This window comes from Caretta caretta, chromosome 4 (genome assembly GCF_965140235.1).
Source record: "Caretta caretta isolate rCarCar2 chromosome 4, rCarCar1.hap1, whole genome shotgun sequence".
Classification (NCBI taxonomy): Eukaryota; Metazoa; Chordata; order Testudines; family Cheloniidae; genus Caretta; species Caretta caretta.
In genome coordinates, this window is record NC_134209.1 from 139847779 (window position 1) to 139859872 (window position 12094).

The 12094-nt window shown below is 44.1% G+C and overlaps 1 protein-coding gene across 1 annotated transcript in view; it reads left to right on the forward strand.

The window, feature by feature from the left end:
- RMND5A (required for meiotic nuclear division 5 homolog A) overlaps positions 1–12094 on the forward strand; it is a 44202-nt gene that overhangs the window by 30344 nt on the left and 1764 nt on the right. Inside the window, exons 5-8 of the mRNA XM_048849204.2 lie at positions 1322–1488; positions 4186–4351; positions 8530–8632; positions 10034–10188. Coding sequence (XP_048705161.2) covers positions 1322–1488; positions 4186–4351; positions 8530–8632; positions 10034–10188 — 591 coding nt within the window. The remainder of the gene's footprint in view (positions 1–1321; positions 1489–4185; positions 4352–8529; positions 8633–10033; positions 10189–12094) is intronic.

Consider the following 12094-nt stretch of genomic DNA (forward strand, 5'->3'; position numbering starts at 1 on the left):
GGCATCATTAAAAGTTCAAGTCAATAGTTCTGGTTTCAAGCCCTCAATGCTTAAGTCAGGATTGTGACTCTTTCATTGCAATAAAATGGAAGTTTATATTTGCTTGTTTGGAGATGTAAGACCTGCCTACCCGGGTGATTTCCACTAAGTGACTGAAGTGTTTTTGATATGGTAGAGTGGTAGGGTGATATATTTCCTTGCTTTTTGGGATTGTTAATTTCACCTGAACCCTACCCAGCTCTTCCTTGTAAAAGACATTATTGACTACATCACTTCCTTGCTCAGAGGTGGAAAGCTGCTCTCCTAGCTTAATGGTACTCCAGATAAAAAGCAGGTAGCCACTAATAACGAACAGGTGTGACTGATCTTACTAGAATTTGGACTTTATCAAAAGGCTTCTTAAAGGGACAAGATTAGATTGGTTTAGGTCCAGCCCTGTTTAAAACATCAAAATGAGGTTCCATAAAACCTAAACAATATAAACGTTTCCATGAAACTGTTTAGAATGTTCCATTACACTTTATTTGGTTTGTGTATAAACATTTTGCTGTGGCATTTGCAACTCAAAACACTGCAGTGTTGTGATTGTGCATGGCAGGAGGAAAGGGAGATTGACAAGGCTATTTTTATTGTTTGAGCTGAAGATAAAAGAGAAAATAGAATAATAGGATAATCAGTACAAAGTTCAGTTATTAAATGAAAGATTTTTTAAAATGTCAGGTGTTAGTAAGATCTGTCATAAAGAGCTCCCAGTGGAGACTGCTCTGGTGAACATCCGTAATGCTGGTGATTCAGTAGATGACACCTAGAGAATGGAGGGGGGCACCATGTTCTTACAGGTTGAGTCTTTGGATGGTAATTAAAATAGAGGTCCTGACAATTTGTGGCTATTACAGATCCTGTAGGAACACAATATGGGTATTCATCCCAGTGTCTTGGTCAAATTCCAGGTCTATATTCTGCTTAATTATACTTCTCCTGCAATTTTAGCTTGATATATGATGTATACTTCGTGTCCTGGGTTGTTGGGTAGTATTACTGTGTGTTGTTAAATGGGGCTGCGTTATTCAACCCCAAAAGTGGCGGCATTTAAGTGGTAGATTAAGTGATCCCTTTGTATTTATAGGTATTCCTTGCCGGAGGTGGGAGGCTTAATTATTTGTAAAATGTTCTGAGATCCTCTGAGCACTGAGTATTATAATGGAAGTGCAGGATACGGAGCCATATTCTTATTGAGATGTTCCATGAAATGAAAGTTATAATTTTAACAATTCTGCACTGTTGTAGGCTGAAACTGATTTTTTCCCTCAATTTTCTTTAGGTGGGCAGTATCTAACCGAGAAATGCTCATGGCCCAGAATAGTTCCTTGGAATTTAAACTACACAGGCTATATTTCATTAGTTTATTGATGGGTGGAACAGCAAATCAGAGAGAGGCATTGCAATATGCTAAAAACTTTCAGCCGTTTGCTCTAAACCATCAGAAAGGTGAGTGAGTTTTAGTTGTTTTTAAATTTGTAACATTGAGTACTTGGCATTCAGTTTGAATTGCCTTTGTATTCTATTGCTGTGTTTCATCAAGTCACTTATTTACTTTTCCAGGGGGGAGATGTGGAGGCCTTTTCTTCATATTAGAATATATTCAAGAGCAAGTTGTGATGCCACAATGAACTCTTGACTGTTAATAAACACAAGGAACAAAGTGCTAAGAGCAGCTGTACATAGGTAATAGAGCATTGAATAAGTGAAGGGCAGGTTGAGTTAAGTATTCATCTCTCCAGAAACCCCAAGGTGGAATTACAACCATAAGATAATTACATACATGTTTTAAGCACATTAGCTAGAAAGTGAGAGGGTGGGAATCATGGGTTAGTGAGACTGTCTGTATCTTCCTCCATCTGAAGTGTCAATCTGTCTTTCTTTTCACACTTCCTACATCCTAGTTTAAAGCTTGTATAATCTTTATAGGCTACAACTAGTAGAATGTGATATTGATCAGGTTTGACCCTGACATTCTATCCACTGCAGGGATAGGATTGGGAGGAGAGACAACCTGAATATATTATTCAATTGACTTTTTTAAAGTCACTCACCGGATATTTTGCTTTTCTCTCTTCCACTCTTCTTTAGCCTTCTCATCTCTCCCACCCACTTGCATTCCCACTCCTCTGATTCCTCTTTGCTTTGCAGCATCTCCCACAAGTAGCTAGCTTTTTCGAACAAGCTAACACAGAACCTTAATGCTTTTGAAACTTGTCACCATATCTTGAAATGTAAATTCGCCCACCTCCCCCGCCTTCAGGAATACTGTCCCGGCATCCTGGTAGCTTGAATTATCTTTATCTTTTAAAGGTGACAAGCAAATATATTCAAACTATAATTATAATGTTGCTGGGCTTTTTATTTAGGTCTTCTCTATTATAGATTCATTGCCAGGGTAAAGTATACAAAAATACACACATAAATACTGTTTGGGCAGACGTCTGGTATTCCAGCTGTATGTGAGAATATAAAGGGTTTTTTTGTCGTGAGATTCAGGTGACTTGATCTTTCGACAAGCTGGGAAGCCATGAGTGAGTTAAACATGCCATCCCAAATGAGAGCCAATGAAAGCTTAATTCCGTACCATTGTATACTCTGTTTATGTTGTAGTGGCTGGGGTACGTGTGTTCTTTCAGCATTCTGTCCAGCTCTGCACAGATAGCGGGTTCAACAGACCTCAGTAGTATTAGCCAGTGTGGTTCAGTGCGGGAGGTTGGAATGTCGTTGCCTGTTTAGGCTGCTCAGTGCTTGTATCCTTGTAGCTTCAATGTTATTAGTAGCTCGTGCAGCATGTTAGTTCAGCAGACTCATAAAGGAAGACCACAGGCACAATTCGGGGGTGAAGGCGCTCAGCCGAGTTTGTTGTCCACGAAGCACGGTATTAGCTCCCTGGATCAATGTCTACAGTTACACTAACGCATTTATGCTCGTTACAATGGATTCAGCTCAGTCAGCTGCGGGACTTTCTGCTGCCCCCTAGGCTGGACAAAGGAGGTACGGCAAAGTACCCTGACATTTCTAGGCTGAGACAAACAACTGGAACACACAATTTACACACTACCTTACGTATTTCATGACATCCGTTTGTTACATCCCCTTGTTCCTGATATTTTGGACAAAACATCTCTATTGGTTATTTTGTCAAACCATCTTATCTTATGTAAATATCTAGTGTCTAGTACACTAGCAACAACTTTGCCAAGTTCATGGGCTGGACAGTGAACTTGTAAGCATCTGCTTTAATGCATGGCTAGACTTTGGTTCACAGCCTCTGGTTTAGGCCTCAGATCTTGCCCCAGGCCCAGCACTCCAGGCTCTCTCTTCACAAAGCTTACAGAAGAACTACTTTTGAAAAGTGTTAGGGAGCCTTGAAAACTTCATCAGTACTAGTTTTCCATATCCCTCTGCCTGTATAGAGAGATTGCCCTATTAACATGAGTGCAGCTGTTTCCGCAGGGAGAGAAATTTGAATGAAGATATTGTAAAAACCTCAGCAAATGATCTTAAAAAAGGAAGGGTATATTTCTATAAATCCAAGTATCTTGACCCCAGTGTTTCTGCTGTGCCAGAGTTAGAGACCGATTCGTATCCTGTTGAAGAGTGGAATTCCAGCTCCGGCATCATTTGCCTGAGTAATTTGTTAGACATCCGATCTTAAAACTGTCTGTAGTCCTGGACCTTGAACTAATAATCTGTGCTCCAACCTCATCCAGGGTCCGACCACCTGTTGGTAGGAGAAAACTAACATGTTTAGTAACAGCCTCTCTAAATAAGCAGAGCCTGACATCTGAAAGCTGCTCAGACATTTGGCACATTGCAAGTAGACCCGGTAGAAGCGGGTTGGTGGGGGCAGAGTGCAGGTGATAGCAGAAGTGCAAAAATAATGCAGTCTATTCCATAGCACTGCAGTCTGTTCTGGTTCCAGAAAGGTATCTATTCCATGCTGATCATACCCATATTTGGTACTGAAGTGTGTGTATATTTCTGAATCTCTTGTAACACAGCTGATAATCGCTGACTCGGTATACATTAAAATTACTTTTTTTTCCTGTGTCAAGGGGAAAAGCTCAGACTAATCTTCCCATTGTAGCATAAAACAATGTAAAATGTAATAGCTAAAGTTTTGTTTTTTGTCCTTCACAGATATTCAGGTTTTGATGGGCAGCCTGGTGTACTTGAGACAGGGTATAGAGAACTCTCCGTACGTTCATCTACTAGATGCAAACCAGTGGGCAGACATCTGTGACATCTTTACAAGGGACGCCTGTGCTCTCCTGGGTCTCTCGGTTGAATCACCTCTGAGTGTTAGGTATGCTATCTCCCACTGAAATGTTTTGAAGGCCAGGGTGTCTAACCTTTTCCCAGCTGCAGGCTGCAGTGCTAACTTGACAGGAATGCAAGAGACTTGCCTAATGTTCATTAAATATAGCCAGTTGTAAGACTATAGATTCCAGCATGCAGTGTGGCCAAATGGCCTTCTATTCAGCTCAAAGTGGAACATTGTATGCTGGGATTCTTAAGATGCTATAGGTTACACATCCATATTAAAGATGAGGCGGCAACCAGCTACTTTGATCTTAGGACAAGTGTGTGAAAACTGGTACCACAACTTGACACTTAAAAATGAAAAAGCCTGGACCAGTTATCTACTTGCTAACACTTCTAGTCAATTTTGTTATCTTCAATTCAGTTTTCTCACTTTGCATTGGTTCTGTGTTGAAGTTCTGTTTCTAAATATGCTAGAAGGTGATTTCAGCAGGTAAAATTTACAGCCACTCATGGGAATTCAAGATTTGCAAAGATGAAATCTTGCACTTTCACGGGAACTGGTGTTTCCGAGCTATGTGGTGAATATTAATGTTGTGTTTGTCTGAAAATACCGAAATCTAATTTTTCTTTACAAGTATAGTGGCCGACAGCAGTCAAATCATAAACCACCCTTTACCCAGATAGTGACGAATTAACCATCACTCGGACTTTGAGCTGTACATCCCCCAAATGCACTGTAGAGGTTAGATGAGAAATGAGAGATGGGTTTTGCCTTTCAGTGGACTCAATCCTATGGAAGTGCCACTATTGTTTTTCTTGGTTATCTGCTTGCTTGTGACTGTTAGTTACATTCCTGCTTAGCTGACCACTTTTAAAGAGGTACAAACTCACTACAGCCGCACTTCAGACATTTCATTAATATCTGCCAAGTTATAGTATTAAATGATTTTCAGTGGATCCGTTTCTTTTGGAGCCAGGCTCATGCATTGGAAAGGAGCAGCAGAATGGAAAGGAAAAGTACGCCTGCATCTACATCCTTCTGTAGCAGCGTTTTATTGATTGATTTTAATTTGTGGATGTAAAAAATGAGCACTAAGGAATTTGTGTCCCTGTAATAGATTTTTAGTCCATCTTTTTTCCTCCCAGAACAATATCCAGCGTGTTAATAGTCACTCACTGACATTTTAATGGCCCATGCATTGACTGAGTAATGTGCACAGTTCATTATCAGCACAAGTGTATGCGTTGCTACCACTGAGGTGGAAAAATCCCCTCCCTTTTATTGATACTTGTGTTGATTAGACAGCCGTTTTGGGCCCAAAGTGAAATCAGTTGAACTGTGGTGTTTTTATTGTGCATGTTGTTATTGACATTCGTGGCATAAACAAGACTGCTCTAAAATGTGGCTACTGCACGTACGTAGCAAATACTTTAAAAATTAGACCAGTTTGAAATAAAAGTCTGCCTACAAAATTTCATTTTCTAAAATTTTGGTGCAAGACCATTTCTCTTTTTATGGCTGTTCAGTGGCTTACAACAATGAGGATCCAATCTTATGGGGGCCCTTGGGCCTGTTCCAAACCATTGAAGTCAGTGGAAAGACTCCCATTGGATTCAGTGGGCTTTGAATTGGGGCCCTTTAAGCACTACTGCAATCCAGATAAATTGTCATGTGCTAAATCAATTTATTTTAGCTACTGTTAGTTTTCAGAAGGCTCTCTGACATCCCTCACAGATGTTTTCTTTTAGGACTACTAAGTGAGCTGGTGCTTTTGTTTGTGCAGAATATAAATCTTCCAAGTGTAATGTGGGCTAATGCTGGAGCTATTGGTCTCCCCCTACTGGCTGGAGCACAGATAATGGTTTGAATTGGCTACTGTGTCTGAGGTAATGGATCTGATTCTTTAGCTTAGATCAGGGGTGGGCAAACTATGGCCCTTGGGATTACCAGCCCCGTGGCGCAGTGGGGCTAAGGCAGGCTCCCTGCCTGCCCTGGCCCTGCGCTGCTCCCAGAAGCAGCCGGCACCACGTCCCTGCAGCCCCTGGGGGTGGGGGTGAGCAGAGGGCTCCGCGCGCTGCCCTCTCCTGCAGGCACTGCCCCCCGCAGCTCCCATTGGCCGCGCCCAATGGGAACTTCGGGGGAGGTACCCGAGGGGAGGGCAGCGCATGGAGCCCTCTTCCTTCCCCTCCCCCAGGGGCCATAGGGACATGGTGCCAGCCACTTCTGGGAGTGGCGTGGGGCCAGGGCAGGCATGGAGCCTGTCTTAGCCCCGCTGCACGCTGCTGCAACCCTGAAGCCGTTCAAGGTAAGCGGTGCTGGGCCAGAGCCCGCACCCCGAACCCTCCTGCACCCCACACCCAAACCCCCTGCCCTGAGCCCCCTGCTGCACCCCTCCTGCACCCCAACCCCTTGCCCTGAGCCCCCTCCTGCACACTGCACTCCCTCCCACACCCCAACCCCAGCCCTACATTCATGGCCCTGCATGCAATCCCCCTCCTCCCCGCCCCTGTTGTGGCTTAGATGCTACAGGCTCATGCTTTTAGATCCAGAGGTTGCAGGTGTAGTCCCCACAGACGACCCTGCCAGAGACATCGTTCTAAAAGCATTTTATTAACTAAACCTCTCAAAGCTCCTGTGAAGGAGCAAGTATTATTTTCACAGATGATAAAACTGGCACAAATAGTGACATGACTTTGCCAAAGCAACATAGCACGTCAGTAGCAGAGCTGGGATTAGAACTCTTGGCTCCCCTTCCTGTCCTCCGTTAATTTGTTGCAGGGGGTAAATGTACACTCAGTGCAAAATATTCAGACTTTCCTGATAATTTGCCGAAAATCATTTCCACACTTATTGTGGCAACCTCCTGGAGTACTGCAAAGTAGTAGAATATACTTGGGTAACAGGAAGCTCCTGGAACAGACTCTGTGTGGCACCCAATCTTAGCCCAGCTGAAGACCACATTTGTAACATAAACAGAGCAGGTTGCATTACCTTCCTCAGCTCCATTCTGTGGAGACTCCTTGTACATCTTAATCCCAGGGACCATATGTATGAGATCTGGAGTCTCTTGAAGTTACACTAACAGACTATTAAAGGTCTGATTGTGGTCCATGTACGTACAACTCCTTAGGCTGCATTCAGATCACATTTTGGCCATGCCAGTTATGTAACAGTCTCTTGACCACATTTAAAGCTGAGTTGTTTCCAGTCCCCTTTTTCTCTTGGACAGTGGATACTGTGACAAAGCTCTGTCCTTGCTTCCATGGGTCCCACGTTTCCTGACGGATTTCGCTAGTCTCAGAGGCTCACTGTGACCCTGCATGTAACCCTTCTCTCTCTAGAGATAAGGGTCACAGTCTACTGAGCCATTTTCATCATAAGCCAGCGAGGGAGGTGAGGAGAAGTTATCCTTCCTTGCACAGTCTCTGTTGTTTCCCAGTCTCAGTGATTAATCAGGGGGCAAAGGTAGGGGAGGAGAGCCAGGGCCCACTCTCTACTTCGGGCTCCAGCCCAGGGACCCTAATAGCATCAGCTATGGTAGCTGACCTTTTAGAAACATGACATGTACAATTCCCTGGGCTACTTCCCCCACAGCAGCCCTCACTTCCTCAAGCTCAACTTCACCCTTACCTCAGGGCCTCCTTCCTTGTGCCTGATATGGTGTGTACTACTCAGCCTCTCCAACAGCACAACTTCCTCCCACACCTCCTGACATGCACATCCACCTGACTGGCTGGGAGGCTTTTAACTAGTTTCAGCCAGCCCCTGATTGGCTTCAGGTGTCCCAATCAACCTAGCCTTCTCCCTGCCTTCTGGAAAGTTCTTAATTGGCCCCAGGTGTCTTAATTGACCTGGAGCAGCTGCCATTTCACTTATCCTGGTACCAGGGATTTGTTTAGCCTGGAGCTAATATATCTACTATCTCCCACTACTTTTCTATAGATATCTGGCCTTGCCCCGTCACAATACCAAAACAAATGGTACCGTAAATCAGATTATTGATGTGCTTCACTCAAATTGTTACCCTTCAGCTTGTTGAACATAACAGAATCCCAGCAACCTGCAGTCTTACTTGTTGGGTAGTAATACAGAAGGCAAGAATGGACTGAGGAAATATGACAGTCTTTTGTCCCCAGTAACTTACTAATGAAGTAAAGCTGTGCGAAATATTTATTTTAAAACAGCATCCTGTGCTAACATTTCTGTGCTTTCTGCAGTTTTTCAGCAGGTTGTGTAGCATTGCCAGCTTTAATTAATATCAAAGCTGTGATCGAACAAAGACAGTGCACTGGAGTTTGGAACCAGAAAGATGAATTGCCGGTGAGTATGTTCTGTACTTTCAGACAGACAAGGATTCGGACAGTGAGCAAGCCTTTTGAATTTCTCTTACACTGAAAGTGTGTATGGATTTTCTTTCACCCCAAAAGTCAACTGTGTAACTGCTAAAACAGCCAGGAGTGTATGCTGCCGTAAAAATGAGGAGGAAAAAAATCAGATTGTTACATTCCCATTGTTCAGCCAGGCCTGAGCTCCACCCACAGCTTGCTGGAGTACTGCCACAATACCAGGTGGGCTTGAAATGACCAGGAATGGCATCGTGGTATGATTGGTGGACTGAATTGGGATCCACAGACACAATTCCGGAGGAGCTTGTTCATAGCAAAATCCGTGTGGCCGTGCCTATGAAATTGTTCAAGGCTCTCTGCTCCTGCTTTGAGAAGGAGAAAACTTTTCACGCATTGAGCTGGGCAGCAGTAGACGTGGCATTCCTGACTGTAGTTGTGATGAGGATCCATGTGTGGCACCAAAGTGTCTGTTGGGACCAGTCCAGTATTGCTTTTTATAATTGTGACTGTGGAATCTGGTCTGAGGTGGGTAACCAGTCCCAAAAGAATCACTGGAAAGAAAGTGGTTTAGCAAAGGATCATCCAGCAGATGTGGATTCGTTAATAGTATGTATATAGCTTCTTGCATAGTCTAAACACTTCACAAACACTGCCTAATCCATTTTCACCACACCCCTGAGAGGTCAAGTAATACTAAGGTTAAAGGACTCAATCAGAAGCACCAGTGTTAGCCAGGATTAGAGGTTGGGAGTTCCTAGTCCCCAGTCCTTTGCCTAAACCACTGAGCCACATTTTTCTCTCTCTGTCTTTGCATTCGTCTCTTCCTGAAATCATACAATCCCCCTGCCTGAGGAGTGGTGGAAGAATTTTTGCCTGGACTTGTATCTTCTGCATTGGCCTCTGACTGGAGTGATCCCAAGACTTTTGATGTGAATCATAAACGTGTTAGTGGTGGGAGTTTTAAAAGCACTTTAGGAATGTGGATAATCCATTCTAGTTAATTTCTAATGGAAATTAGTCATTAAATCCTTTAGCCAGCTTTGGAAATCTCTGCCTAGAACAGATAAGTCCTGTGGGATCATCCATTTCCAGGTCCATTTCCCTGCCAGTGCTGGTTTGTTCTACAATGCGTACCTACAAGTGGTGTGCCAGCACTATGCTCTGCTTTGCAAAAACAGAAAACAGTTTAATTTAAGATCACTCTGAGATATTTCTGGCTGAAGGCTTCCCACTCATCAGCATAAGTGATTCCGGTGTACTTAAAGTTGTATGGAAATGTGTTTAATGGCCCTGTATAGAGTGGTGATGACTGTCTGCTGGAAATGCAGTTACACGAGATACATGGTGATTTTAATTACTGTATTCTTTTATACAGATTGAAGTGGACCTCGGTAAAAAGTGCTGGTATCACTCAATATTTGCCTGTCCCATTCTTCGTCAGCAAACAACAGATAATAATCCACCTATGAAACTGGTCTGTGGTCATATTATATCAAGAGACGCTCTGAATAAAATGTTTAATGGCAGCAAGTAAGTCTCATTCTTTTCCTATTAGCAAAGTGTGGGCAGGGACCCATTTTAAGGTTAAAATAGTGAATTTGGGGTGAGAGAAGACTCCATAAAGGCAGCATGGGTGGGAAGATAGTTGAAATTCTGGTGGCTGACTTCAAAGCAGGATAGCATTGTTGGTGCACTGGAACAATAACAAGTGAGTTGGCTGTATATTATTCTTTTATATGACACTGAAGGACCTGATATAAGAATCTCAGTAGATAGGATTACATCACTTTGAAAAATTAGCCTTCCATTTTACAGAAACTATAATTATTGCTGCATGAAGGCTCAGGTTTTCTATGCATTGGGTTTTCTGTTGAGAGCAAGGTTAATCACACACCAAACAAATTAAACAGAAAAAAGGAAAGGGGTCAGTTGGGGGAGATCCTTGGAGGAAACTAGGGTAATCAAATAACTTTGAGCAGATGAATATTTCTTGCAACGGTGATTTCATGTGATTCATTAACTACTTAGATGTGGAGGGGGCAGGAAGGAATGCGGGAAATAAGGAAAGTACTTTTTAGGAAGGGAACCTGTACAACTATTGGTAATTCCACTTTAGGACACACCGCATCGATAAAGCATAGAGAGCTGCACAATATAAATACACTATAACGTTAATTTAGGCCCAAACTTAGATTTTTGTAACACGAGGGTTTTGTGAAACCAAGTAGAAAATGTTGCTGGGTTTTTTCAAATGAAAATCTTGGATGTGTTCTGGTTTTCATATTCACTGCTGGGTTAGAAACCCCAGCGGAATAGCATTGTGTTAGTGCATGAGAGGCAGTCCATGAAACTGTCTAGACGTTAAATGTAAGTGGCCGGTCTAATTTCATAGTCCAAACTGAGCAAAATGCAGCAAGCAACCACACAGGATAAAGAGTGAATTTTAAAATCTAACTTCTTCATTTTTAATAATCTAGGCATGAATAATAAGGTAAGTAGCAACTACATCTTTAAAAAAAAATATTCTAACTCTGGCTAGGGTCCCTTTGTAGCAGAGATGGGTAAACTATGGGCCATGTCCAGTCCTGCCTGGCCTCTGAGCTCCTGGCCAGGGAGGCTAGCCCCCGGCCCCTCCCCCGGAGTTATGCCGCCACGTGGGTAGCGTGGCTTGCGCCTGCCCACCTCCCGGGCTTTCCAATAAGCCTGTCCTGCTGCTCTGAGCGGCCTGGTAAGGGGGCAGGGTGGGGGTGGGGGTTGGATAATGGGCAGGAGGTCCCGGGGGGCAGTCAGGAGACAGGTGGCGGTTGGATGGGGTGGAGGTTTCAGGGCGGTCAGGAGACTGAGCAAGGGAGGTTGGATGGGGGGGTAAGTCCTGGGGGAGGGCAGTTAGGGACAGGAGTCCCAGGAGGGGGTGGTCAGGGGACAAGGAGTGGGGGGGGTTGGATGGGTCGGGGGTCCTGCGGGGCCTGTCGGGGGCGAGGGTGTGGATTGGGGTCGGGGCAGTCAGGGGACAGGGAGCAGGGGGGGTTGGATAGGGGGTGGGGTCCCGGGAGGGGGCGGTTAGGGGACAAAGAACAGGGGAGGTTGGATGGGTCAGAGGTTCTGAGGGGGGCAGTCAGAGGGTGGCTGGGGGCAGGGGCCAGGCTGTTTGCGGAGGCACAGCCTTCCCTACCCGGCCCTCCGTACCGTTTCGCAACCCTGATGTGGCCCTCGGACCAAAAAGTTTGCCCACCCCTGCTTCATAGCGAGGGGATCTGTTCAGTGGAGCTGAGGAAAGCAGTATGCAGAAAGGGCTATCTAGTCTCCTTTTCCTGCCTACCCTATCAAATATAATTGAGAACTAGGTGCTATTATAATATAAATAATAATTAATGTAAATTCCTAGTGGTCTGTTATTTCAACATGTGAAAACAAATGGAGATGTCCAGTAATTGCA